The sequence below is a fragment of the Dermacentor variabilis genome, chromosome 2, assembly GCF_050947875.1.
Source record: "Dermacentor variabilis isolate Ectoservices chromosome 2, ASM5094787v1, whole genome shotgun sequence".
Taxonomy (NCBI): Eukaryota; Metazoa; Arthropoda; class Arachnida; order Ixodida; family Ixodidae; genus Dermacentor; species Dermacentor variabilis.
In genome coordinates this window covers 57,222,067-57,250,007 of record NC_134569.1, presented here as the reverse complement: position 1 = coordinate 57,250,007, position 27,941 = coordinate 57,222,067, and the positions used below count along the sequence as shown (strand labels likewise).

At 41.2% G+C, this 27,941-nt stretch overlaps 3 protein-coding genes across 6 annotated transcripts in view; 1 reads left to right on the top strand and 2 right to left on the bottom strand.

Annotated features, from left to right (window-relative positions):
* MRG15 (mortality factor 4-like) overlaps window positions 1-10,657 on the bottom strand; it is a 65,528-nt gene extending 54,871 nt beyond the window's left edge. The window contains exons 1-4 of one of the 2 annotated variants that reach the window (XM_075680644.1): window positions 10,143-10,657; window positions 9,773-9,819; window positions 9,626-9,693; window positions 2,401-2,487 (exon numbers count right to left, since the gene is read on the bottom strand). In XM_075680644.1, coding sequence (XP_075536759.1) covers window positions 2,401-2,487; window positions 9,626-9,693; window positions 9,773-9,819; window positions 10,143-10,170 — 230 coding nt within the window. In that variant the 5' untranslated portion in view covers window positions 10,171-10,657. The remainder of the gene's footprint in view (window positions 1-2,400; window positions 2,488-9,625; window positions 9,694-9,772; window positions 9,820-10,142) is intronic. The other variant, XM_075680645.1, reaches the window with a different exon arrangement.
* Window positions 10,658-10,883: 226 nt separating this feature from the next.
* Window positions 10,884-27,941, top strand: part of LOC142571922 (serine/threonine-protein kinase ULK3-like) — a 62,408-nt gene continuing 45,350 nt past the window's right edge. Inside the window, exons 1-13 of one of the 3 annotated variants that reach the window (XM_075680640.1) lie at window positions 10,884-11,042; window positions 11,113-11,219; window positions 14,690-14,723; window positions 14,815-14,886; window positions 15,156-15,203; window positions 15,294-15,369; window positions 15,580-15,631; window positions 16,225-16,291; window positions 19,875-19,935; window positions 24,184-24,324; window positions 24,394-24,514; window positions 24,606-24,710; window positions 25,203-25,346. In XM_075680640.1, the coding sequence (XP_075536755.1) occupies window positions 11,035-11,042; window positions 11,113-11,219; window positions 14,690-14,723; window positions 14,815-14,886; window positions 15,156-15,203; window positions 15,294-15,369; window positions 15,580-15,631; window positions 16,225-16,291; window positions 19,875-19,935; window positions 24,184-24,324; window positions 24,394-24,514; window positions 24,606-24,710; window positions 25,203-25,346 (1,036 nt within the window). In that variant the 5' untranslated portion in view covers window positions 10,884-11,034. Of the gene's footprint in view, window positions 11,043-11,112; window positions 11,220-14,689; window positions 14,724-14,814; window positions 14,887-15,155; window positions 15,204-15,293; window positions 15,370-15,579; window positions 15,632-16,224; window positions 16,292-19,874; window positions 19,936-23,973; window positions 24,102-24,183; window positions 24,325-24,393; window positions 24,515-24,605; window positions 24,711-25,202; window positions 25,347-27,941 lie in introns of those variants that run through there. The other 2 variants (XM_075680639.1, XM_075680642.1) reach the window with 2 other exon arrangements.
* Window positions 21,039-23,916, bottom strand: LOC142571923 (elongation factor Tu-like). Its single transcript, XM_075680643.1, has one exon. The coding sequence runs from the start codon at window positions 23,914-23,916 to the stop codon at window positions 22,480-22,482; it is 1,437 nt and encodes a 478-aa protein (XP_075536758.1). The 3' UTR covers window positions 21,039-22,479.

Here is a 27,941-nt window from a genome sequence, read left to right as displayed (position 1 = left end):
AACTGAAGTACTCTTTGCAGCAAAGTGTTTCGAAACACACTAACTTCAAATGCATTTGTCCACTTCGATAAAGAATGGTTCAGGGCCCCTTTAAGCAGCAAAGATTTAGAAGTTTTTCACAGCTTCCACATACCAAGATCTTCTGTAGGCAGATGTACATACTCAAGCAATTCTGCATCCGAACAGTGAAAATACACTGCTTACAAAAGCATAATTACAAGAAGTCTAATGACACTGGCCAAAACAAATGTTTTTTAAATAAAACTGCCACGATACATCCTAAACATGCTAGTTCTTTATAGACGAGTTCACCTAGCAAATAAACCGAGAATGCCATGTGCCACAGTTTGTGCAGGTAAGGCGCAAGTGAACTCAATCACAGCCAAAGAGTAAAGGTTTGTACAGATGACAATACATGCAAGCAAAGCAAAAGGCAAATGAAACAAGGCACTCACATTATTTTAGATATAATTTAGTTTGATCATTTGACTTTCAGTGCACTTTAAAACACAAGCTGCTGAGCCGACAGGACATAAGCATAACTGCCAACCTGTGAACAAAAAAATTTGTAAAATTCCCACATCCTGTAGACATGCAGGATTGTAGAACCCTACAGTGCAATTTTTTTTTTTTTTTTTGAAGTTAGCCTTGAGTGTGCACCTTCTGTGGGATACATAAGCACTTTATTGACGATGAATTTAGACACTGCACACAAGCAGCAGCAAATGTGGATCAGCAGGGACTGACAAGCAACACTGTTTTTATGTCACAATTTGTTTTCTAGTGATTTTGCTGTTGCCAATTTTACCTGCTATAAGAACTTGTATGAATAAAACTTTCTTGAAGCAAGTACCCCTCTGGTGTCATTTCCACACCAGAAGACTTCCGAGGGTATGATAACAGACTGGTGAGCGAAACTTTCTCGCAAACAGAATAGTTCATAAAGCTTCATGCAACCTTTGTAGTATTGTAAGATGAACCCAAATTTGAAAACTGTATGGAAAATTTGGGAGAGTTGGCAGGTATGAATACGTACTGGTGCGACGTGCATTATTTGCTGCAAGTATTGGACCAACAATATCAGTTGGCATAATTTTATCACAAGGTATTATCATGTGCTGGCAAAGCAACTTTACTCAGCTTAGACGAACGCCTTTTCGTCACAGAAACCACATGGTACAATCTAAAAGTTTATAACATACATTCATTATCTTTTACAAGAAATTATTGGCTTTACACTATTGTAAAACAAAAAAGTATGCTTTTAACTATGCAGTTACAGCTTTGACACGTCTTACTTTACTTAGCAACACTGAACGTCATTCAATCAACAACAACAATAAATGATATGTTATAGGGAAATGCTGCTAATCAATCCTAATTTTTACTGGATTCCCTTTTTTGGAACCAGTGAATACACCTGAGGTCTTTCAAGAAATTATTTAGGTTGCATTTGCTACAATTCCTTCCTGTAAACTCATTTTTTGTGCCTTCATGTTTTCAGTTCAACTTGAAGTTATCATAATGCTCATTGCACAATATTTTTACATGTATAATCTGTTACTTTCACCACACACCAATTTCTCCTTGTGATCAATTTTTACATGATTTATGACAGAGGTTTCTCTATCATTGTTTAGAGCCTCTTTCTATACAGAGTAAGACCCCTGTGAACATGTACCTGACTGAAAAACTTTCCTAACAAAACTTTGTTGAAACCCTGCCCACATTTATGTAATATGTCTTCTGGCTGCTATGTCCTTTGAATTGAGTTTAACAGCAGACAAAAAACAGAAAGGAGACAAGAGAAGGACTCTTCTGCCCTCTATCCGCTGTAAAGTAGTTAAAATCAAGACAAGACAAGAGAAGGACTCTTCTGCCCTTTATCCGCTGTAAAGATTTAAAATCAATAAACAATGATTCAAGTAGCCGTCCCATGAGAAGTGATCTGTGGTATTCTAGGGCATATAATCACATGTGGTGAATCTGCATGATGTGATCTTTTTTTTCCATAGCTGCCTGTATTAAGTTTTGCTGCCACAAAAATCCCCCTGAAATTTTAGCTCTTGCAATGCACTATAGTGTGATAAACGTACAACTGTATGCATTATGCAGCACAGGCAGAATGATCTCGAGGGATGCACAACAGCCAGGTGCATGTATTAGAATAGCTAGATAACCAAGAAAAATCAATATCAAAAGCACTGTGTGTAGCAGCTACTAATGTGCCTTTTACACCTGGCTTAAGTTGAAGCCAACAGCAACAGATATGCTTAAGCACTTGGAGGCAAACAGCAAGATATGCAGAAGCCGCATGAAACACGATGCACATGCTGCAAAACATGCTCACTGCATGTAATACCACACAATGTAGCACAACAAAAAGAAAGCAATGCTCACAGGTGCGCCTTCTCGAGTTCCTTTTGCTTTTGGAGATTAACATCATTGAACTTGAGTACACGGCTTTCAGGAACCCACTCGTCCCAACTGCAATCACAATATAGTTGGATAAGCACTGATGAATATGAAATCAAATCTTCAAAGTGCTTCAAACTGCTGCTACACACGAAGCATTATGCAGAAAACCTTAGCAGATGTATGCCAATTCAGGCAACTCACACGCCAAAGTCAGCAATGCTGCATAAAGGTTCTCGCACCTTCTGGAAGTCCAAGGGGTTTCAGGTTCAGTTTTTTATTCGTTCATCACAATTTGTTACAAGAAATGGTATACAGACAAGGGTCCAAAGTCAGAGACTGCACTGGGACCCTTGGATTAGAAGTTATATAAAAGAATAAAGAAAATACAGAGCAGAGAAACAAAATATAATATAAGCAAAATATAACCAAGAAAATGAGAGATGACATGTATAAAAGACAAAAGGAAGAGGAAAGATGCACCATCAATGGTAAGTACACAGCTTCTAATTAGCAAAATAACATTATAGGAAATTAATCAGACAGCAAATAATTCTTGAGTTCCTATTTGAACGAGTACAAGGTAGATGACAACTTAATAGAATATGAAAGACTGTTCCAAAGTTTAAGCATGCAAAAAGCGGAAGTCATTTTTCCATAATTAGTATGACAAAGACAACAAGAAATTTCCTTGTGCTGCAAACCTTGTGTTATTAGGATTAAAAAGGAGATCAGAACTAACGAAGTTGTAAGAAACTTGTTCAGCTAGTAATTTGAAAAATAATATAGCTAAATGATAGTTAAACAAATTAGTAACTTGATGAATGTGGTTTGTAGATAGTTGTGAAGAGGCTTTAGAGAAAGAAAATGGCTTTGCGTTATAATGCGGATAGCCTGATTTTGAATATGCTCAATAGAGGAAAGATGACAATGATAAGTATTACCCCAAGAAGCGATACCATAAATGATGACTCTGAATGAAAGCGAAGTAATAACGATAATAATGCTTCTTTGGAAAAAAATGCACATGATTTTAGCAGTGCTCTAATGCCAAATGCTGTTTTTTGTTTGATGTGTGCAGTGTGGTTAGTAAACTTAAGGTGGGAATTTACTTTGATGCGGAGGAAAAAAGCACAAGTGGAGGCAGGAATGTGATGCCCATTGAGAGTTATGGTCGAAGAGCAAGGTAAATGTCTCTGTGATGACTTAAATAACATGAATTGCATTTTTGTAGGGTTTATAATTGGAAAATTCGCGTTACACAATTCAGTAATTTTTGACAGATCACTGTTTAGTTTCAAAGTTAGCAAAAGCAATAATTTATCTGAGAGGGCAACAGTCGTATCGTCTGCATATAATATAGATAGGATACAATTAAGGCAGTCAGGTAAATCATTTATATAAATGGAAAATAATAGTGGACCTAAAATCGAGCCTCGAGGCTCTTCTTGGTTAATAATTTTGCTTTCAGAGAAAGCCCCGTCTGTGTAAACTCTTAATTCACGATTACATAGATAACTTTTTAATATATTAAGAGCTGGACCAGAAATTTCAATAGACTCCAGTATAGTAAACAAATCTTTGTGGTTTATTGTATCAATGGCTTTAGTGAAGTCTAAAAAGACCGAGCCAACAAAGTATCCGAGATCAAGTGAATGTCGAATATAATCAGTTAATGTTAGCAAAGGCAAGTTATACCCCTGTCACACGGCAAATCTAATGTCATTTCCAACAAATGACATTTGTTGCGATTAATGTCATTATCACAGCGCGCTGTCACACGGCGAAAACTAATGTCATTTGAAAATGATGACAATGACGATAGTAAAAAAATGACACGCCTCAAACCCACTTTTGTCCAATAATTATTTTCCAATATGCTCAATTTCACTAGAATATGTGATCGTTGCTTTCAAACCGTAGCGTTCGATCGCTAACTTGTCGCATTGACAACGAAGTCGAGCCAAGCCGAGCCAAAGCTAAGGCAAGCAACAGGGCAAAGAGAACGATAGGCGCGTCCACTACATCTGCTAAAGTGGTACGAGAAGGGCAGTTGCATCTCATCGCCGTTCTGATGTGCATGCGGGCTTCTAATCTCATTCTTGGCGCGTGCCACAGGAAAACACGCGCACGCTTTTACGCGAAGTCAATTGAAGCGGCCGCGGCCGATGCTCCGGTGCGAACCAACACGACTGCTGCAGTGAAAGCTAAAGACGGCTGTCCGGTCACTGGACTGAGAGTAGTTTTCTGTATTTACGCTCGTGATGGTCTTCAATGTCGTTAAAGCAATAATTAGGTAATAAAATGGATAAAATAATAGTGTTTTTTTTTGTTAAAACAAAAAAGAAGCATGTACTGTTTGCAAAACACTGGTAAACTCGTGGTATCGAGGATACACATTCACTTCCAAACGAATGCGAATGAGTTTGGCGAACTCATTCGTTTGTAAATGTCATTTTTGAAAATGTCCTTAAGTTTTACCGTGTGACACCAAACAAATGGCATTATCAGCGAATGTCATTCGTTGTAAATGACATTAGATTTGCCGTGTGACAGGGGTATTAATCGAACTTCCTTATCGAAAACCGAACTGACAGGGTTCCTGCAAGCTAAACTTGTTAAGGCAGCTGTTAATACAACTAAGTATTAATTTTTCTACAACTTTGCTAATTGAAGGTCAAATACATATAGGACGATAGTTTCCGACTTGAGCTTTGTCACCCTTTTTATGAACAGGAAGAATTGCTTTACCTTTCTTTTAGACTTCTAGGGAATATACCGGTTTTGAACATGAGGTTAATTAAGTTACTGAGAGCATCAGAAATAGTCAGTGCAACAAGCTTTAAATGAAATGCGGAAATTCCATCAAGACCAGGACTTATGTTCTTTAAGTTGTAAATATCAGTAAGGACTTCTTCAGCTGTTACAGGAAACAAAAAGAAAGATTGGTTGCATCAACTCGTATGATAAACAGAAGGAGCATGGGTACTATTATAAATTTCATACAAGTGATGACGAACGCACAAGCAACACTAGGCGGATCAGTGATAGTTACATTATTGTAAATTACTTTTTCAATGGAACTGTCAGAATGCGGTTTGTTTTATCACTGTGAGAAATTTGCCCAAAAGTTTGCAAATGCTTTACTACGTATGGTGCAATTCCTTCACTATACCCAAACCTTTTTATACTTTAAAATTAAAAATGAAATTATGGGGTTTTACGTGCCAAAACCACGATCCGATGAGGCACGCCGTAGTGGGGGACTCTGGAAGTTCTTTAACGTGCACCTAAACCTAAAACACGGGTGTTTTCACATTTCGCCCCCACCAAAATGCGGCCGCCGTGGCCGGGATTTGATCCCGGGACTTCATGCTTAGCAGCTCAACATCATGGCCGCTAGGCAACCACGGTGGGTTATCCAACCTTTGTACTTTATCTATGCTCTCTGTTATGTCCGACGTACGATCCTGTACACTGCCCCGGCATACAGCGCGTTACAACAGCCTGCCGGGGAGGGGGTCTCCCACCCCCACCCCCTTGCGATATTTATTCATGCTGTTATGCACCGCCGACCAAAACAACCCCCGGCCCCAGAAATCATTCTGGATTTTGTCTAGAATCTCTTTTTCGTGCTCAAAAAGACATTTCAGCATGAACATTGCGAACTCTGGCTGGATTTCGTGGCAACACCCCTGCACCTGGAGTCACATAACCCAGGCAAGCAGGCAACCCTATCCGAGCACAAAGTCTCAAGGGCATTTCAATGAGGAGCGGGCTTGTCGTGGCATCTCGCGGAAGCCGCTGAATCCACAGAGCGCATGGATTTTAGTTCTGAAACTTTATGGGTATAAAGTTCTCATAAACTTTTGACACGAACAGCGCATTGACATTTCCAAAGTTGTGCATTAGATTTTCAATTCCGGAAATTTGTGGGTTTAATGTTGTTACAAACATTGGGCGTCAAAGGTTCTTTGGCTTCAGAATTCTAAAGCTGCACAACGGGCCATACAACAGGACAAGCCAAATCAACACACTATCAGACAAGTTGACAGGCGTGCAGCGAGGTCCAATAAGACGAAGCGTTGTGGTGGTTCATTTATGCCATCATGTCACAGAACAGAATATCAACATTTTTTTCACCTGCGCTAAAGCATCCATGTCAAGACACTAAAGCCAGCAAAGATAATTGTGTTCTTATGTTGTTCTTTTTTTGTACTTTGACTTTTATCCACGAGGGCACATTGAGCCTCTTCCATATTTTTTTTCTCGCTACCCGTGGGCTGCCACAGCCAGCCAGAGCACAAGCGTTTTAACGCAGCAGCGTTAAGGAGCTCGTGTCGCAGAAAAGCCAGTGTCATCGGCGGCGTTGGCCGTGAGCGAGAAATGGCGGAAGGAAATTCATAAATAAAAACAACTTGCAAGATGGGCTGGTTGGGAATCGAACCAGGGTCTTCTCCGTAGTGTGAGATGGAGACGCTACCACTCAGCCACAAGTTCGGTGCTTCAAAGCGGGACAAAAGCACCTCTAGTGAATGCAGTATTGCCTTAGAAACGTGCCATAGAAAGTTATACTTTGGTGTATATCGGTAATTATGAGCATGTAAATTACAGAAGTCGCAGTTGAACGAGTAGCGAAGTATGTTTCCGCTACATTTCTTCTGCGCTTGGCACACACGCAGAGCCATCTTGCGGCAAACACAGAAGACCCCCTCCTCGCAATGTATGGCGGTGCCCCGACAGGTGGCGTGCCACTCGCCCGCGTCTCCCCTTCGTCTCGTTTGAGCGCATTGGGGCCGTGCGGGGACTGGTGCGAGGATGCCCCAATACCCTTGCGTTTAATAAGTTTTCTCGCTCGCTCCCCTTCCAACTTCCAGCATGTGTCAATCGAACCCTCATGTTTAGGCGACGCGGCTCCTTTTTCCGCTCACAGCGCGATTCCTAGGTGCAGCGTCCGATGCAGGACGCCTCCGACGTGATCGCGGCGCCGTAGCACGTCTGCTGAGAAAGCGTCCCCTGTGATGTGTGCCGTGCTGCTGGCAAGGAGTTATGCGTCTGCGTGGTGCTCCCAAGCGAGATAGAGGACGATCCCATCGAGGCGTCAGCCCCATGAAGCCTTAGGCTTCTGTGAATCTGTGATTGCACAGCATGTTTATTTGCCTTGTTTGATGCATTATATACAGTGACTTTTTCTTAGATACATAGATTTATTGGAGACTTATACATATATATTTAAATATCTTGTTGCGAGATTCTGTGTGTGTGCACGCAGTGAACTTTGTTTCCGCTGACACTTTTGTGCCCTTTGACACATAAGTGACACACAAATGTGGGTATAAATGTTGTTTAATGCTCTCATACCCTGGGTTGAAAATGGTTGCTTGACATAATGGATGCTCCAAAAGTTGAACAGCGTGGTGTAGGGAGGTTTTTGACAGCTGAAGGTGTTTCCCAAAAAGAAATTAGTCGCCGTATCGCTGCCGTGTATGTTGAACTTGGCATTTCATTGGCCACTGTGAAGCACTGGAGCAATAAGTTTAAAGAAGGACGTGAAAGTTGCAAATACGATCCAAGACCGGGCCAAAGCCGCTGTGCAATCAATCCCAATACAATTGCAAAGGTTGATGGGCTGGTTAAACAAGCACGGAGGATAAGCATCGGTCAATTGGCAGAGCATGCAAACATCAGCCACGGTTCAGTTCACACCATAATTCATGACCATCTCAGTTATTGGCTCTTGTGTGCGCAATGGATGCCCAAGATTTTGAACCACCGCCAGTAGACGGAGAGGTTCGGCGCTGCCTTGACATATCTGATCTGGTATCACAATGAGGGTGACGACTTCTTGTCTGCAATTGTGACCGGGGATGAATCATGGTGCCACTATAACGAGCCTGAAACACGACGGCAAAGCTTACAGTGGAAACATTTGAATTCACCACCCCAAAGAAAGCAAAGGCAGTCACTTCCGCCAGAAATGTGTTGTTGACTTATGTTTTGCTAAACCTGGAGAGACTATCAATTGTTTCCAATATTGTGAAACGCTGGATTGACTGCGTGTCACAATCAAGAACAAACGACGTGGAAAATTGACAAATGGAGTCATCTTGCTCCACGACAATGCCTGTCCCCACGTAGCTGATGTGGTGAACACAAAACTGGCAAAGTTCAAGTGGGAGACGCTCCAACATCCGCCTTATAGCCCAGACCTGTCGCTTTGCGACTTGCACATTTTGGGGCAATTAAAGAAACAGCTCAAGGGAACCAGATATGTGTCGGACGAGGACGCGAAAGAGTCAGTTACAGACTCTTTCAAGCAGCAACCCAAGGAGTTTTATGAGATGGAAATCATGCGACTCGTTAGTCAGTGGGACAAATGTCTAAATGGTCATGGAGACTACTTTTAAATAAAGTATGCCGTTTGTCATATATTCGCACAGGCTCACTTCCAGTTGCCTCGCCCTCGTATATTTTGCAGAACTCCAGCTTTTTATATGTGCTCTCTGTTGCGACTATAATTTCGGTGAAATTACTCACAATACATGACCAGTGACAGCTGCTCTTGCGCAATACATTGGAGCAAAGGACAGCGTCAATAAGATTTTTCCCTGGCCGTTGCATTTGTACAAAAATGAAAACAAGGTCCTTGAATGACAAAGCTTTATTAAAATATTTGTCCTCAACTTACCCATTTCATGGCCTTTACATTTTTCATTTTAGCGGCATGAACTGCTTTGCTGTTTTCGAACTGATATAGCTCTAAAGTTTGTGTGATATTTTCTTTTAGATTCATGTGTAACATATCAATTTTGGCCGCTTTAGGCAACCACTGCACCAAATATGCATCTATTATATGCAATTCACAAAATTGTGATCTCATTTTTCCTTGCCGAGTTACAGAGCTGTAAACTTGATTGTTTCGTTTTTTGAAACTGTTCATTTTTGCCAATTTTAATAAAAAATTGACGACCTAAATCAAGAATTCGAAACCAACAGTCAGTGTTTTCAGTTTTATTTTAAATGCAACAAACTTTGTCAAATTTGGTGCAGTGGTTGCCGAGAAAAACGAATTCTCCTTTTAGATGTATTTAAATAGGAGCAACCAAGCTAAAGCTTCCTCTTAACAGCTTACTGAAATGGCGAAGTCGCTGATGAGGCAAAGGCCACGTGACACAAAGCATGACCCAAGATATCTTGAGACGGTTCTTACTTTTTGTTCCAGCCACTGTAATGGATGAAGTACTTGGTTTGCTTGTCTTTAACCTGTGCCTTGATGCACTGAAACAAAAATATAATGAAAGACGTGGCTTCGGAGTGAGATGGATCCAAAGTGCAAAATACTGTCAAAACTACTTACCTTAGCTTCATACAGCAGCGGCCCGTGAAAACATAGAACCTTCTCGCCTAGAAAAAAAAAAAAAGCAAGCCAAGAGTTACACTCGGCAACAATTGAGCGGTGGAGCACAAGACGGACATAGGAGTTGAAGTAAATCACGGGTGAAGGAAATACGACGATCCTACGGATGCTGATACCGTTGGTAGAAACGGATACAACAATGCCGCGAACAAACTCGTATTCCCACTTGGCTATTCAACTCATACCAGCGCGTATTTGACGACCAAACCTTCTCAGAATTACTAAAATAACTCCCCGGAGTTCTGAATACGCTATAAGTGCTTCACATCAACAATTAAGCACTAAATTAAGAGATAGCTTGTCATCTTACCGTCTTGAAACCGAGCTTTCGGCGCCATGTTGTTTACCGGTGAAGTCAAATAGACGAATAACCTCCGGCCGCTCCTGGTGCCCCTGACCGCTGCCTCGAACCTGTGTGAGGAAGCCTATGTGCCCGAGAACTTTGGCCCAGGTAGCACTAAGGTACTTTAGGCACTTTAGGGAGCACTCGACTGGCCTCCGTGTAAAGTTATACAAGTGTTGAAGCAGGTAGAGCTGCGCACTTCATTGGGGTCTGTGCTTCGTTGTGTTTCTGATTATCCTTAAGAGTAGATGGTGATCCTTTTACTACCATATAAGCATACTCTGAATGGCTCACAAAAGGCACGCGCTGCTTTAATGGCAGTACAATAGAAGCGAAATAATTAACCTGGATATTCAAGCTATGCCCACAACGCATCCTAAATATATTTAAGTTAGTTGTGTCGTTGGGTTGTGAGTACTTGCAAAATAAAAGGACTTCCATAATTAATTTAATGAAACACATGTCACATATCTGCACGTGGAGGCTGTGCGTTCGGCTCCCTACTGGCGTCAAGTTGTTTTTTCGTCCACTTTCATTTCCCTTTACCTAATCATTTAATTTGTCTTCATTGTATACATCGACTACATATGGTAGTTAATAACGAAAATCGCGCAGTCGATTCCTCTTCTCATATTTCAAGTAAACATTATGTTGTTGTTTTTTTCTTTCAGTCAAGAACAACAAGAAAGTAAGCGCTAAGAAATGAAACCGAAACTAGAAACAAGGTTAGGTGATTGATCTAGTTGAATGTGTCTTCTGGTCGGTCTCGTCGGGGAAAGTTCGAACGTTCGAGCTCTTCCTGATCGAGTTGAATTTAGCGTCTTCGTGGCTTTGCCATTGTTACGCTGCACAAAACGTTATGAGTGGGTAAGTTTCCAGCACGTCATAAACCATTATATCTCTGTTAATCACACATTCTCAATATACCCTGACGCAGCTCCGGATCGTCAAGCGATCAGATCAATGATGGGGTGCTTTCGTCTATTCACGACTACATAAAGACCTTGGAAGAGTTGATACTACGCCTCAAGATCGATCATGAAGGCAAGCAAGGACATTTTTGTATTCTGCATAAAATGGTGCTGTTCACCTAACACCGCGGTGTCACACGGCTGCTTTCTATCGTGATCGCTCAGGATCCGGTTCGAATTTCTAGACCGCGATCGGCTCCTTCCCGCATCTTGGCGCACATGAGCCAATCGCGAAAAAGAAATTCGATCCCGATCGGGCTCCATCGCAATCGAAAGTGCGCCGTGTGACGCCAGTAACTAGGACAAGCAGTCTTCTTTTCGCCTCGCCTACGTGTCGTGAAATGCGTATGAGAGTGGTTTAGAGCAAACTATATAAAAACACCGGACAGGCCGCCATTGTAATATGAACCTGGCAACGTTTACCGCTAGAATGTTATCTAGTGAGGGGAGTCTAGCAGTGCTATTGGAGGAATTAGAGGGCAGTAAATGGGATATAATAGGGCTCAGTGAAGTTAGAAGGCCAAAAGAAGCATATAAAGTGCTAAAAAGCGGGCACATCCTGTGCTACCGGGGCTTAGCCGACAGACGAGAGCTAGGAGTCGGATTCCTGATTAATAAGGATATAGCTGGTAACATACAGGAATTCTATTGCATTAACGGGTGGCAGGTCTTGTGAAACTTCATAAGAGGTACAAAATGAAGGTTGCACTGGTTTACGCCCCTACATCCAGTCATGATGACCAGGAAGTCGAAAGCTTCTATGAAAACGTGGAATCGGCGATGAGTAGAGTGAAAACAAAATACACTATATTGATGGGCGACTTCAATGCCAAGGTAGGCAAGAAGCAGGCTGGAGACAAGGCAGTGTGGGAATATGGCATAGGCACTAGGAATAGCAGGGGAGAGTTATTAGTAGAGTTTGCGGAACAGAATAATATGCGGATAATGAATACCTTCTTCCGCAAGCGGGATAGCCGAAAGTGGACGTGGAGGAGCCCGAATGGTGAGACTAGAAATGAAACAGACTTCATACTCTGCGCTAACCCTGGCATCATACAAGATGTGGACGGGCTCAGAAAGGTGCGCTGCAGTGACAATAGGATGGTAAGAAGTCGAATTAGCCTAGACCTGAGGAGGGAACGGAAGAAACTGCTACATAAGAAGCCGATCAATGAGTTAGCGGTAAGAGGGAAAATAGAGGAATTCCGGATCAAGCTACAGAACAGGTATTCGGTTTTAACTCAGGAGGAGGACCTTAGTGTTGAAGCAATGAACGACAATCTTATGAACATCATTAAGAAGTGTGCAATACAAGTCAGTGGTATCCGTTAGACAGGATACCAGTAAGCTATAGCAAGAGTCGAAAAATCTGGTCAAGAAACACCAATGTATGAAAGCCTCTAACCCTACAGCTAGAATAAAACTGGCAGAACTTTCTAAGTGAATCAACAAGCGTAAGACAGCTGACATAAGGAAGTATAATATGGATAGAATTGAACATGCTCTCAGGAACGGAGGAAGCCTAAGAGCAGTGAAGAAGAAACTAAGAATTGGCAAGAATCAGATGTATGCATTAAGAGACAAAGCCAGCAATATCATTATTAGTATGGATGAGATAGCTCAAGTGGCTGAGGAGTTCTATAGAGATTTATAAAGTACCAGTGGCACCCACGACGGTAATGGAAGAGAGAATAGTCTAGAGGAATTCGAAATCCCACAGGTAACGCCGGAAGAAGTAAAGAAAACCTTGGGAGCTATGCAAAGGGGGAAGGCAGCTGGGGAGAATCAGGTAACAGCAGATTTGTTGAAGGATGATGTTCTAGGGAAACTGGCCACCCTGTATACGCAATGCCTCATGACCTCGAGCGTACCGGAATCTTGGAAGAACGCTAACATAATCCTAATCCATAAAAAAGGGGACGCCAAAGACTCGAAAAATTATAGACCGATCAGCTTACTGTCAGTTGCCTACAAACTATTTACTAAGGTAATCGCAAATAAAATCAGGAACACCTTACACTTCTGTCAAGAAAAGGACCAGGCGGGATTCCGTACAGGCTGCTCAACAATAGACCATATTCACACTATCAATCATGTGATAGAGAAATGTGCGGAATATAACCAACCCTTATATATAGCTTTCATTGATTACGAGAAAGTGTTTGATTCTGTCGAAACTTCAGTAGTCATGGAGGAATTACGGAATCAGGGTCTAGACGAGCCGTATGTAAATATACTGAAAGATATCTATTGCAGCTCCACAGCCACCGTAGTCCTTTATAAAGAAAGCAACAAAATCCCAATAAAGAAAGGCGTCAGGCAGGGAGATATGATCTCTCCAATGCTATTCACAGCGTGTTTACAGGAGGTATTCAGAGACCTGGATTGGGAAGAATTGGGGATAAAAGTTAATGGAGAATACCCTAGTAACTTGCAATTCACTGATGATATTGCCTTGCTTAGTAACTCAGGGGACCAAATACAATGCATGCTCACTGACCTGGAGAGGCAAAGCAGAAGAGTGGGTCTAAATATAAATCTGCAGAAAACTAAAGTAATGTTTAACAGCCTTGGAAGAGAACAGCAGTTTACGATAGGTAGCGAAGCACTGGAAGGGGTAAGGGACTACATCTACTTAGGGCAGGTAGTGACCACGGATCCGGATCATGAGACTGAAATAACCAGAAGAATAAGAATGGGCTGGGGTGCGTTTGGCAGGCATTCTCAAATCATGAACAGCAGGATGCCACTATCCCTCAAAAGGAAAGTGTATAACAGCTGTGTGTTGCCAGTGCTCACGTATGGGGCAGAGACCTGGAGACTTACGAAAAGGGTTCTGCTGAAATTGAGGACGACGCAACGAGCTATGGAAAGAAGAATGATGGGTGTAACGTTAAGGGATAAGAAAAGAGCAGATTGGGCGAGGCAACAAACGCGGGTAAACGACATCTTAGTTGAAATCAAGAAAAAGAAATGGGCATGGGCAGGACATGTAATGAGGAGGGAAGATAACCGATGGTCATTAAGGGTTATGGACCGGATTCCAAGGGAAGGGAAGCGTAGCAGGGGGCGGCAGAAAGTTAGGTGGGCGGATGAAATTAAGAAGTTTGCAGGGACAACATGGCCACAATTAGTACATGACCGGCGTTGTTGGAGAAGTATGGGAGAGGCCTTTGCCCTGCAGTGGGGGTAACCAGGCTGAGGATGGTGATTATTATTATTATTACTGTTGTTGTTGTTGTTGTTGTTATTATTATTATTATTATTATTATTATTATTATTATTATTATTATTATTATTATTATTATTATTATTATTATTATTTAAGAACACAAGCTTAGCGAAGTGCGCACATACATGTGCCTGTACTGAGGCAAGCAGGCTCCGGAGGAAGCGATGACGGGCAGTCAAACTGTGGCCAAGCCGACGAAAAATGACCTCAAGTCTAAGCAAATGGTTCAGGGATTTGGGTTCGCTGCAGAAAAGACAGATTTGCCTAGTATGCATGAAAGCACACTGAACAAGTGTTTTTGTATTTTTCAGCGAGAAAACCGGCCTCGACAGGCGCACTCGAAAGGCAAGTAGAGCATTTCTCTCTCATGAAATCTGTATGGCAACCATGCTTACGATGTGAAGTCAAACTTTGTTGCTTACTCTTCTTTTGTTAGTGAGCACATGCTGCTTGAAGAGCATGTTGCCAACATCAATAGCTTCGCCTCAGAATCGTCACTGCTGCCAAGGTAAGTCAACTGTTGAAGTATAAACACAAGCTTTCATCCATAATACTGATGTGAATTTCTTCAAAAACCTGTTATATCATTCTGTACAGAATTAAAGAAAAGTGAATTTCATTCACAGGCTTTCAAGTAAAATTAAATCTTTAGATCTGCTTTGTTGTGTATGTCTAGTTCAAAGGAATGAGAGTAAAGGCCAATTTTCTTTAAGACATGAACCATTTTGAGCCCATTGTTATTTGAACTGCCGAGCTGCTCTTGCTTTCTTCTTTCAGCTTACAACTAGCTCATGAACAGGTGAATCTGTTGCTAGGGGTGGACAGGTATGTTGTGTTTGATCAGCACTTCAGAATCTTGATTCGTTATGGAAAATAGTGTGGGCCACCCTTTTCATGCAAGTGTTTCATTCTTAGAAGCCTTAGCAGCGAAGTCATGGCCATCTGTGCTGAAAACCAACGAATATGCAAAGAAGTCATGAAGAAACAGCAGGCATGTGCATCTTCCGCTTCTACACATATTCAAATGAAATGCCAGTTCACTACCCAACATTATGTGTTTTTTTATTTATTTCTGTAATTCTTGGTACACATTCATGTACACTAGAACCAAATGGTGCAAAGATGCCTGACTGCAAAATAAAAAGTTTGGTACCTTATGTAAATCGCATGTAACAAGTGTGTGCTTACAATGGCATCTCAGGAGCTCGACAAGGCCAATGCAACAATAAGGAAACTGAAGACTGCTTACCATGGTAAGTGTTCATGTTCTATTTTACAGTTATATGAAATGTGCAAATTTAGGCACAGAAAATTTAGCTACAAAACTATGGTAATTACACCACAATTCTTGCTTAATATGCATAGTGTAGGTTGAGTCTATCGAACGTAGGAACAATTCCTGTGACAGTGTGTGTGTCATGCACTTGGTCACTTTTATGAAAGTTACGATTGGTTTGCTGGGAGAAGGTGTGGTTCTGGGATGATGCTCGGGCGATTACTTTGGAGGATAGTTTCACTTTCATAAGATTTCGTGTGACTAGTGCGGGACACATCAGTGTCAATCAATGACAGTGTTACTGGCATGGTGCTGAGAACTCTTTCTTTGCACAGCGCTAAAAACACTGTTGCCTGTAGATGCAGGATACCATGTCTGGTTTGTAGCTTGTTTGATGCATGGTCCCGATGTTCATAATGCACATTTGCAAATAATAATAATAATACACATCTTTACTATAACTAAATTGATTTTGAAATGTCTGCTTGTGTGATTGTTTTAACCTGTACTGTGAACTTAGCATTAAATTTTGACATTTTGATGAGAGTGATATTACAATAATTATTTCAGGTTGTATTGGTGAAAAGATTTCATCCGAGGAAATGCAGGATCAAGGAGGCAAGCTTTCATTGAAAGAGTAAGCTGGTGTGCTGCAATGAATGCAGCCGGAATTTCGTTGAAGCAAACTGAAACGTACAGCTCAGTACTTGTTTAATGTAGTACTGACACAAAATTTGTTTCACTTCTTCTTTGCTTATTAGGTAGCTACCAACTCTGTAACAATAGTACGAGGCCTGAATTCCTTGAATACGCAGAAAATCATTAATTATACTATTTTTAATTAGATAAATACAAGACATGCACCAAATAAAGTGTTGCTGTGTGCACGTTGACTAGAACTGCAAGCATGTCACGAAAATCAGGGGTTGGGGTCGCATGATATCTCTGATGTATAGGTTGGCACAGTAGTCAAAGCACGCAATAATAATCTTGCCAAAAGCTTTAGAAGGTGGGATAACTGGGGAGATAATGTGAAAAGAGTGCTTGCATCCTCAGAAAAATTACAACTGAAGTTCAAGCTTATTATCCTGTGTTGAATGAAGCAAACTGCAAAAATTGTGAAGTGAAAGAGTAAAGAATGGCTGATGTGGTTCATGTCCAGCCTTTGATGACATCATGACTGCATGGCTTACGACCACTATGCCAGATTGACTGATGCGTGTATCAACAGTTTGTGATTACGGCAAGAAGCTGCGCTCCATTTGGTGATATGATTAACATTTTTTTGCACTTTTGAGGACTTCTGGAACCATGCGAGTTGGCAGCTATCTAATAAATAAATAAAAAAAAAAATATTGCACTATTTGGTTTCTGAACAAAACTTACCAGTGAAGCTGCGGCCCCAAAGTGCCCTAAAAACAATGGAAGTCACAAATAGGTTTGCTAGCATATGCCATTGAAATGTGCATTAACCATGGAAAAGGAGCACATTTTGAGAGCATGGACGAGAAGACAAAAATATTTAGCTGCATAAAAATAAATATTATAAAGACAATATTTAGTTGAATAAATATGACACAGAATCATGATTGACCACACCATCTAAACTTTCTGACACCACAAAGCTCTCGCGCAACAGCATGTGAGTCTTATAAGGCTGGTTGGTGTTCAGTGACGAATGCTCCAATTCAAGTACAAGAACAGCGAAAGAACTGAAGTAAGCTACTCACTTCAAAAAGCAGAAAGAGCCAAAGAAACTCGGTCAGTTTATTAAAGGAATTACTCAGCTTGAAGGCGTATATTTCCTGCAGTGAAGATATTTAGGCAGTGTTTGTTGTTTCATTGCATAATTCCGCTGAGAACATAGTTGGCAACTGGCACATCTGCAGGAGTAGCACACATGGCTATATGTATGGACTAATTTGGCATGTGTGTGCATGTTGGAGAATGATGCAGTTTCGCTCTGCCATAGACCTCCAGGAAAACCATTTCCGTGGTAAAAGGCCAGATACAATTCAATTTGTGTCATTACCCCTTAAATAACCACTCAATAGCAACACTAAATAAGTTGAGACCGGCAAACTATCTTGAAAATCTATTTATTTTCATTTGGCAGAAAAATTTGCACTGCTAGGCACAGTCGTGGCCTCAGTTCCCGTCTTCGGAAGCAGCATTGCTGATGGAGACAAAATGGAAAGGCGCTTGTGTATCGTGCCTTGGATGCATGTTAAACTACCCCGGGTGTTCATAATCAATCTGGAATCCTCCACTACGACGCCCCTCATATTTGATGTAGATTTGGTGCACATTTGGTGCATATTTTGAATTTGTCACACTAAAAGATAATAATTAATAATTTATTGTGTGTTCAAGGAATTGAGCTCTTATACCAATGTTTTCTTTTTTATTATTTTTTTATTTGTTGTTGTTGAAAGTCAGCGCTGTGTCTGTGTACTTTGTGCGCCTCCTTTGTACAAACTCTGTCGGTTCCCACACTGTGGCCTTCTGCTGTGTTCAACCAACAAGCCCGACTAGTTACTTTGCATTTGAGGGCTTTGGATATGCTGATTAAGTGCAATTCTTTCTGTGTGTAAGATTTTTCTATAATAATCATTTTTTTTTTCACTTGAGGCCAAATTCCTTAAAATAAATGTGCCATACTCGTTTGTGTTTTTCCATTTTAGACAAGAATGCTGAACTCAATAAACTGCCTGTTTTAAGTTATCCAATTTTCTTGAAGACAGATCAGTGGATATATTCTTTTTTATATTATTATTATTATTATTATTATTATTATTATTATTATTATTATTATTATTATTATTATTATTATTATTATATTGGGGGGAACACATTATTAGCAATTGCAGGAACCAGTAAACATGTCATAGTCACTAAAATGAATTAATTTTCTGGTATTTATTAATTAAATGATCAATTACTTCAGGGCACACATTGTAAATGTGGAATGGAGACTTGTTAGTGTTAAAGGCATGTCCATTTAGTAGAATTTGGGATTCTAAGGCTAGCATCAGTTTTTGGAAGTTGATCCTCAAAATCAGAGGCAGAATAACTTCGTGTTTCAGTTAGTTTTGGCCCACAGTGCATGAGGAATACTTTCTCGGAAAACAATATGTGGAATGTCAGTGCATTTCTCTGCAACTTAACAGATGGATGTCTCAAAAAAGGTGCTATCGTCAGCATTTTTTATAATTGGGAATGTGTTGAGCAATGACAATCTTCAGTTCCACAATTTCTACAAACACACCAAATTAAAATTATTAAGTGAGCATTACACATTTCATAAGGCATGTTGTCAAAATTTACCAATTTACTTTATGATTTTCAAGCATTTACTTACGTCTTCCACCATTAATGATGTGTTGCCAAAAAAGCACTCCACATATCATCTCCACATCATTGCCTTTGATAGAATTGGGTAATCCTTATTAAAGAAGGAGGTATATAAAACTTAATGAAGCTGTTTTAATTGTGTGCAAGCCTTTGCCAAAACAGACTGAACAAATGAAATAAACCCCCATTTCATCAACATTTTACTTAAAAATTCTGTCTTGGTCAAAACACATTGGCCGCTCTGGCTGCTGGTGTAAATAGATTGTTGGCATAGACATTAATATAATCATTTTTTGTTGACATTTTGTCTAAGCTGTACATCCTAGGTGTTTGAATGTAATAAACACGATTGCTCAATTTCTGGACACATCATTAACCTACAAAAAATGATTTATCACCATCATATTCAACTGAAGTCCAATGCAGAACAAAGGCCTCTCCCAGAGATGCTCAATTACATTATGCTATGTCTGTCAAGCCTTGCCTGTGGCTTCAATTTCCAAATCTAATCCCTCTGTCAAGTTCTCTGCTACCCTAAAATGCCTCTCTCTTTTTTGCACCCATTCTATTGCTTCAATACTAGACCACTGGTTATCATTCTATGCATTAAATCACCTGGCAAACCCACTTCACTTTAATCTTAGCCAGAATATCAGCTACAAGTGTTTGCTCTCTTATCCATATACCATCTTTATACCATGTCTTGATGTTAAGTCTATCATCTTCCATTCCATTTTTTGTTGCTTCGGGCAATACATCCGGAATTATTTGCTTCATTACAATCGGGAAGTGCTGATATCGTGAACCATGAAACCACCATTCCTGTGATGGCTTTTAAAACCTGTCTTTCTTTTTTTTCCTCCTAGGGAAAGAAAGCTACAAGAAGAGCAATATAAGCTGAAAGTTTTGAACAACATCTTGTTGCAGGTGCTAACCTTTTCTGGAATTAACTGGGCACAAAATGAACACATCACTAAGCTACTTGACGAGATTTCACGATTCGTGTAGACATTTTCATGTCGTCAGAGTGTACAGTGCTTTTACTGAAAGGAGACAAGTGGGCAGATGTTCATACTACGTCAGATTTAAAAATTTTATATTGTCATGAATAAAGTTTTACTGAGATTGCTTAGTTCCGTTGTGCTCACAGTTTTGATTACTAAAAAACAGATGTTTTTGGTATTTGCAAGGAATATCTTCACAAGAATCTTTCTTTTTATTGCTTTTCCCATCTAAATGATGTGAAGTGCAGAAGTTCTCTCACTAGGCAAATGCTGAAGCAATCTGTGTAAACACTGTTTTAATTAACATATGATGCAAATTTCTAGACTGCTGAGAGCCAATCTACAATTCAGGTGCACAATATATTTAGAAAAATTAATTTTATTTAATTTGATGCTTAAAGGTTACAGAAACAGATATCGCAAGTGGTATGTTAACTATGTTACATAGAATGTCAAAAGCAGTAAAAGTGACATTTAACGAGGAACTTAACAAGGTAGCACTATGTGGTGAAGAAATTTTTTAAAGCTCATGCAGGGTGATTCCACAAGAGACTGAACATGTATAAATGTCACAAAATCCATGACGTGTCATATAATCCATGTCGGATCATGCATGCATTTCATTCAAATCCTGATATATATCGAGTTAAGAAAACGACCACGATGGCATCATTGTCATTCATACCATTTGTGTCACAACATACATGCCATGACAAATATGTCATATCATTGATGTCATGACATGCTATTTACGTAGTATGCATGCTTAATCCAATATATATCCAGTTGAATAAACAACCATGACAGCATCACAACATAGCTAGCTAGCTAACCAGGAAGAGGGCAGGGCAGGCAGGTAGGCATAGATTGCTAGATTGACTCACAAATAGATACGTAGATAGACAAACTCAATATGCCTGAAGTTTAAATGCATTTGATGTAGGATACTGCACATTTATTCAAAGAACAAGCAGAACTGTTTTGTTGTGTAGAAATGTTAAAAAATATTGCATCCATATAGCAATCTTACTGTGGCCTTAGTTTCCTCACATTTCTTTATTTTCCTTGGAGGAATTCCATGTCACATTCACCATTCAGCCTATGTAAATAACAAATTAAAGGAGCGCTGGTACACTTTTTTAACACGATAATTCAATGTTGGCAACGTGCAGACAATGCCGCCATAAACATGCAAATAATTTATTTATTTCGCTGCATGCAACATAGAGGCTGCAATCCAGCTTAAGAGATCACTAGCTTACCTGCAACTTTCTAGGAACTTCAATTATGTCCTGCCTATAACATCACAGATTCATGCTACAGCCCATAAACACTAGCCAATGTGCATAAGATGCCAACAAACACTGACACCAAGGACAACATAGGGGAAATTACTTGTGCTTAATAAATGAAATAAACGACAAATTAATGGAAATTGAAGTAGATGAAAAAACAACTTGCCACGGATAGGAACCGAACCCACAACCTTCGCGAACCTTTGTTGGCTTCTTATGATACGACTAATAAAAATCGGGCCCCTCGGTTAACCCCCTTTCTTCTTGTTTAGCCACTGCACAGTCATTCATGGCCATGAGTCGCTCTCAAACAAAAGCTTGTACATGCATACTAGCAAGTGGGAAAGCAGCAGTTGTTAATGTCACTCATCCTGTTGCCATTCTTATTGTCTTTGTCCGATACCTTTGTCAGATGTTAACCTTAATTAAACTGCAGAGAAAAGAAAAGGAGTACAGGGCATTGCTATCGGGAACCGCTCCAGCTGAGAGGAAATGTGTTGAGGAGGAACCTGTAAAGCAAAAATTGCACTCTCTTAATTTCAATACTATTAGGTCCGTTTCACAACGTTTTGCGATGATATAGCCAGTGAAAGGCATTCTGCTCACTCTGGTGTGTTCTTAGCTTTGATTAAGGATGTTGCAAGACTCTCTTAACTGTACGATTTCACTCTGAATAGCTCTGTGGCATGGCACTTGCCTGGTCTTGGGACACAAGATGCTTTCTGCTCATGGCATGCTCCAAGCATTTTTCAAGTTAAGTGTGCCACATGTCCTGCATCTCTGACATAAGCGTTGTCTTCGTGCCACTTTAGACACCCATTTTAAAATGTCATGCTTGCAAAACTCTAATTCAGCAAACTGAAGTAGCTTTCTCTTATACCTGTAGATTCCCAACATGTGCAAAAGCTATGAAGAGCATTCAGTAATGTAATAATGCTATGGAAGGCCATGATATTTTACTTGTTTGCGTAACTTTAGATCAGTAAATAAAATTCATTTCTGTGTTTTTCAGGTCCTTGTGTTACAATATTCTGTGCCATAATCAGCAGTAACCATAAACATTGAATTAATGAATGATAATGCAACCAATGGACCAAGGATGAGATAGGTAATTTATATACAATTTCCAATATTCAACACCACTTTCTAACGTTAAGAATGGTGATGCTAGTTTAAACACTTCGCGAAGACTTCTGCGATTCTGTGTCACTCAGGTCTATCTTTCCAACCTGAGCTGTAGTGGCTATAACGTTTGGAAGGATCTTGCTTATGATTCCAGTTGCAACAGTTCTCTTCTCCTCACGGATTGAAAAGTTCTGTCCTGCAACCATAAGCATCTTTTTTGGTAGCGTCAGCTCTACTTCAGCGAAGTCTCCCGGCATGAGCATACTATCTCCAGCCACATCCACACGGCAAGGCATTGTCCAGGTACCACAGTACATAGGCATGATATACTTCTTTGATATGGGCTTCGACCTGCCACCTTCTTCCTTGGTAAGCAGATAGAACTGTGCTGCAAAGCGGTTTCCCAAGGATGCTGTTCCTAAGGCAACCAAAGTCATTCCACGTTGAATGTCTTGCGTCTTGACCCCGCGGAGAAGGCAACCTACGTGGTCGCCTGCTTGGCAGACATCAATGGGCTTGTTGAAACGCTGTATTTCTGTGACCACTGTGTGCAGCGTCTCGTCGTAGCCAACAATTTCTACTTGCTGGCCCTTTCGCATAGTTCCCCTCAACACTGTTCCTACAACAACAGTGCCTCTTCCCCGCACGTTAATCGCATTCTCGAGCGGCAAGAGCAGAGGGCCCGTGACGTCGCGTGTGGGCGGTATGAAGTAACTATCCATTTCGGAAAGGAGCTTGCGCACGGACGGAAGCCCGTACTCAGATTCGTCGCCTTCCATGGCCCTCAGGGCCGATCCCCACACCACGGGCGACGAGTTGGAGTTCTCGAATTTGTACTCTTCAAGCAAGTCGCGGAGCTCGAGTTCCACGAGCTCGAGTACGTCCCTGTCCACAACATCCGCTTTATTGACAAACCCTACGATCTTTCTCACGCCTAGCTGCTTGCATACGAAGAGATGCTCTCGTGTCTGCGGCATGCAGCCATCGTCGGCAGCAACTACAAGGACGGCGCCATCCATTTGGCTCGTGCCGCAGATCATGTTTTTGATGAAATCAGCGTGTCCTGGACAGTCTGTGTGAGCGTAATGGTGGGCGCTAGTGCTGTACTGTATGTGCGTCGCATTGATTGTGATCCCTCGCAACTTCTCCTCCGGCGCACGATCAATTTCGTCGTACTTAATGAAGGAGGCGAGTCCTTCTGCAGAGAGGGCACGGGTGATCGCCGAAGTAAGCGTTGTTTTACCATGGTCGATATGACCTATCGTCCCTACGTTGATATAAGGCCTTTTGTCCGTGCTTGGTCGCACAACTGCTGCAGGTGGCTTTAGCACTTTGGCCGCATAGTGTCGGCCAAACGCAGTACTGAAGCACAATGAGGGGCGGCGCCATGACCTCAGTGACACCAAACAAGTATCTCGAAGCACACACAATCGTAAACTCCGCGGCATGCACATGGGCAACGCCATGCTTCTGTAGGAAAGCATCTGAGAATGGGGCGGCCGATGTTTCGTAGAAGTACGGTGGTGCGGCTACATACCTCAGTGTTTCTTCAACAGTACCGAGTTTCGGTCTCATGGCTCAGCTGTACGAGCACAAGCTTCCCGAATATATTTTTACCGAGAAACTTGGACAAGGAACGTATGCGACTGTTTTCAAAGCGTACCACAAGGTAATATTCTCATGTTTCAAACGCTATATTTGCTTGAAATGTGTTTTTGCTCTTCATGTCGTCCTGAACTTTCATGTTTCAGACAGGTGCAAGGCGAGTCGTTGCTATAAAATGCATCTCCAAAAACACTCTTACCAAGACAGCAACCGAGAATTTGCTTACGGAAATAGCAATATTAAAGAGGATAAAGAACGAGCACATTGTGGAACTCATAGACTTCCAGGTAACAACGTATCTGGCGCGGTCTTCAGATGGATGGCGATGTTAAAGGTGCGTTTTGTTCTATCTGCAGTGGAACCAGCAGTTTATTTACCTTATTATGGAGTATTGCGCCGGCGGCGATTTGCATCGCTTTATACGAGCCAACAAACGACTTCGAGAGTCTGTTGTTCGCAAGTTTCTTCAGCAGCTCGGTGAGCGGTAGATACTGTACAGGCTGCTTATGATGTACTGTAATGGTGTTTTAACAGTTTTACCGATAAATGCCTTGGCCTTACTTTGCAGCAAAGGCTTTGCGGGTTCTCCATCAACACAATATTGCCCACATGGACCTAAAACCGCAGAATATCCTTCTTTCTTCTGTTCGAAATCCTTCACTGAAGCTCGCAGGTATGTGCCTTCCATAATCGGCATATATGTATAAACGTGACGAGGCCTTCGTCGATGCGTATATATATATATATATATATATACATACATACATATATATATATATATATATATATATTATAGTAAATTAAACATGGTGTAAGGTGAACGAAGGAAGCATGAAAATCTGACCTGCTTATATTTCTTCAAAATGCCGATCAAAACGACTTGTACTGACTACTGTGTGAGGCACAACACTACGCGTAGATGCATTTGTGTATCTCGTTGTGGCCACGGCGGCCGCATTTCGATAAGGGCGAAATGCAAAACACCACACACACACACACACACACACACGCGTACTTAAAATTTAGGTGCACCTTAAAGAACCTCAGGTGGTAAAATTATTCCAGAGTCCCTCACATGCCTCATAATCAAATCGTGGTTTTGGCACGTAACCCCCCCCCCCCCCCCCCATATATATATATATATCGTTGTGTTCTTTCTGTGCAGATTTTGGGTTTGCACAGTACTTGCGATCAGGTGACCTGGCCAGCTCTCTTAGAGGATCACCATTATATATGGCTCCAGAAATGCTGCTCAGTGACCACTATGGCAACAAAGTGGACTTGTGGTCTGTCGGCATCATCATGTACGGTATGTTGATGGCATATATGAATAGTGTATTGGTTACATAGCAAGGCATTATAGGTTCAAAAATGGCACGAGACTGATTTTCTGTTACTTAAAAGGCAATTTCAGTTTAGCTTCTAAAAAAGCCTCATGTGTCACCGCTTTTCTAAAAAGCAGTGCTTGATGTTTACACACGTGACTACTGCTCCATAGGCACTAATCTTGGCGGAAACATTCTTCTTTCCGTAGCCGAGACACCAAAGTACTGCATTAAATGCAGCGAATTCTTTCTTATTGCAGTTGTCGGCAAAGCGAATTGGAAACACCTTTGAAACATGAATTCAGTGTGTGAACTACAATTTGTGCAGAGTCTGATGCTTTGAGAGTAGTGAGTGTCTTTTTTAATGGAGTTGATGGACTGAATCAATGATTTAAAGGTATTTTTACCACGACAGTAAATATACATTTAGAGCATTGATTTGGTTTTCCAACAATTGGGAAAAAAACCAGTTGTGTCACAATTGGCTTGCTGGGAGTGTCCACATGATGTCATGGACAGAAGGGCAGAGTCATATCCGCATGTTCTATATTGCCACAATGTGCAAATGGATCGGGATGCACCTACATTTACTCAGTGTTTTGCACTGTTACATTAGTGCATAAGAGCTGTGGTTAACACCAGGCTATGATTTCCTTGTGTGGGTTAAAAATGGAATCTGATGATAAAATGCCCAAATTATAGTAATGCATTATTTTTATTTGTGTTATTTTTATTGTACAGAACTGTAGTAATCCCACTGCACCTTTACACTTGAAAAGCAAAGCATTGTACAGGTTTTTCACATAACTTAAACCAAACTTTAAAAGTATGGTTGGCAAAGCTCATACATATGTGACCAACAACATATTCGTAGTTTTCTTGAGTTCAGTGGACTATTTTCTGAAGTGCAATTAGTTGGCTAATGAGTTACATTTAATTGTGCAATATAATAAATATAAATTTTAGGCTATGAGTCTTATTTGAGGAGTTGTAGGAGTCGGAGAAATACCTACTGAAGTTGTTTCCATAATGTTATCCTTTACATGGTTTTTCCAGGCTTTGAAGTAGCCTGCCAAATATGAAAAAGATTATGCCACTGTGCGCTTGAACATATAGACTTCAGTACTGTTCTTGTTTCTAAAGAACGAAGCCCATGTGCCTGTTTAAAGCTGACAAGTGCATTTGCATCCATGTTCATTGCTGGCCTATTGCTTATCATTTAACATCATGGTGGATTTTGATCGTCATAACAAAGGTGCTGACATATGCCAGATGCTCTGGCCAATTGCTTTTTTTGTGCGTGTCGGGTGGACACATGATATGGAATGCTGTAAGCCAGTTGCGCAAGTGTGCTCTAATGTCTCTTTTTTATTATTATTGCAATAGCAATTATATGGGCACTCCAAGCAATTTGTAAAATTTTTGCCATGGTGGCCCTCAAGTTCTGTATATAACTAGGGGGTGCAGTGATGGCGTGGAGGTACAGCATTTGCCTCTCATACGAGAGGACCGTGGTTCGAATCCCGGTGCTGCTCAATTTTTCCACCGGATTAAAGAAAAAAAATCCACGTGTTGATAAAATTGCATAAACAAGCCTGGAGTGCAGCCTGATCCCAGTGACCAGAACTGGTAATGCACTCCCTCACCAGAGCAGGATTAGCCACCCTGGTGCAGTATTTGGCCACAACCTCCTATATGAATACAACAATCGAACCCCGGCCCTCAGTCCCCAGCGGCTGCGAAGCAACTGACCGCGGCGGTGGTCAGACCTGTGACGCAGCAGAGGGTGCTCAGAATCTCTGGATCCGGACAGGCCGCCATTGGAATCTGAACCTGGCAACGTTTAATGCTAGAACTTTACCCATCGCCGATTCCAAGTCTTCATAGAAGCTTTCGACTTCCTGGTCATCATGACTGGATGTAGGCGCGTAGACCTGTACGACCTTCAATTTGTAGCTCTTATTAAGTTTCACTTAGTAGAATCGGCGATGGGTAAAGTCAAAACAACATACACTGCACTGATGGGCAGCTTCAATGTCAGTGTAGGCAAGAAGCAGGCTGGAGACATATCAGTGGGGGAATTTGGCGTAGGTTCTAGGAATAGCAGGGGAGAGTTATTAGTAGAGTTTGCAGAACAGAATAATATGCGGATAATGAATACCTTCTTCCGCAAGCGGGATAGCCGAAAGTGGACGTGGAGGAGCCCGAATGGCGAGACTAGAAATGAAATAGACTTTATACTCTGCGCTAACCCTGGCATCATACAAGATGTGGACGTGCTCCGCGAGGTGCGCTGCAGTGACCATAGGATGGTAAGAACTCGAATTAGCCTAAACCTGCGGAGAGAATGGAAGAAACTGGTACATAAGAAGCTGATCAATTAGTTAGCGGTAAGAAGGAAAATAGAGGAATTCCAGATCAAGCTACAGAACAGGTATTCGGCTTTAACTCAGGAAGAGGACCTTAGTGTTGAAGCATTGAACGACAATCTTGTGGGCATCATTAAGGAGTGTGCAATAGAAGTCGGTAGTAACTTCGTTAGACAGGATACCAGAAAGCTGTCGCAGGAGACGAAATAT

Bases quoted from the DNA above. Each gene is read 5' to 3' on its own strand.
- LOC142571923 (XM_075680643.1), bottom strand. From the start codon at position 23,916: ATGCTTTCCTACAGAAGCATGGCGTTGCCCATGTGCATGCCGCGGAGT.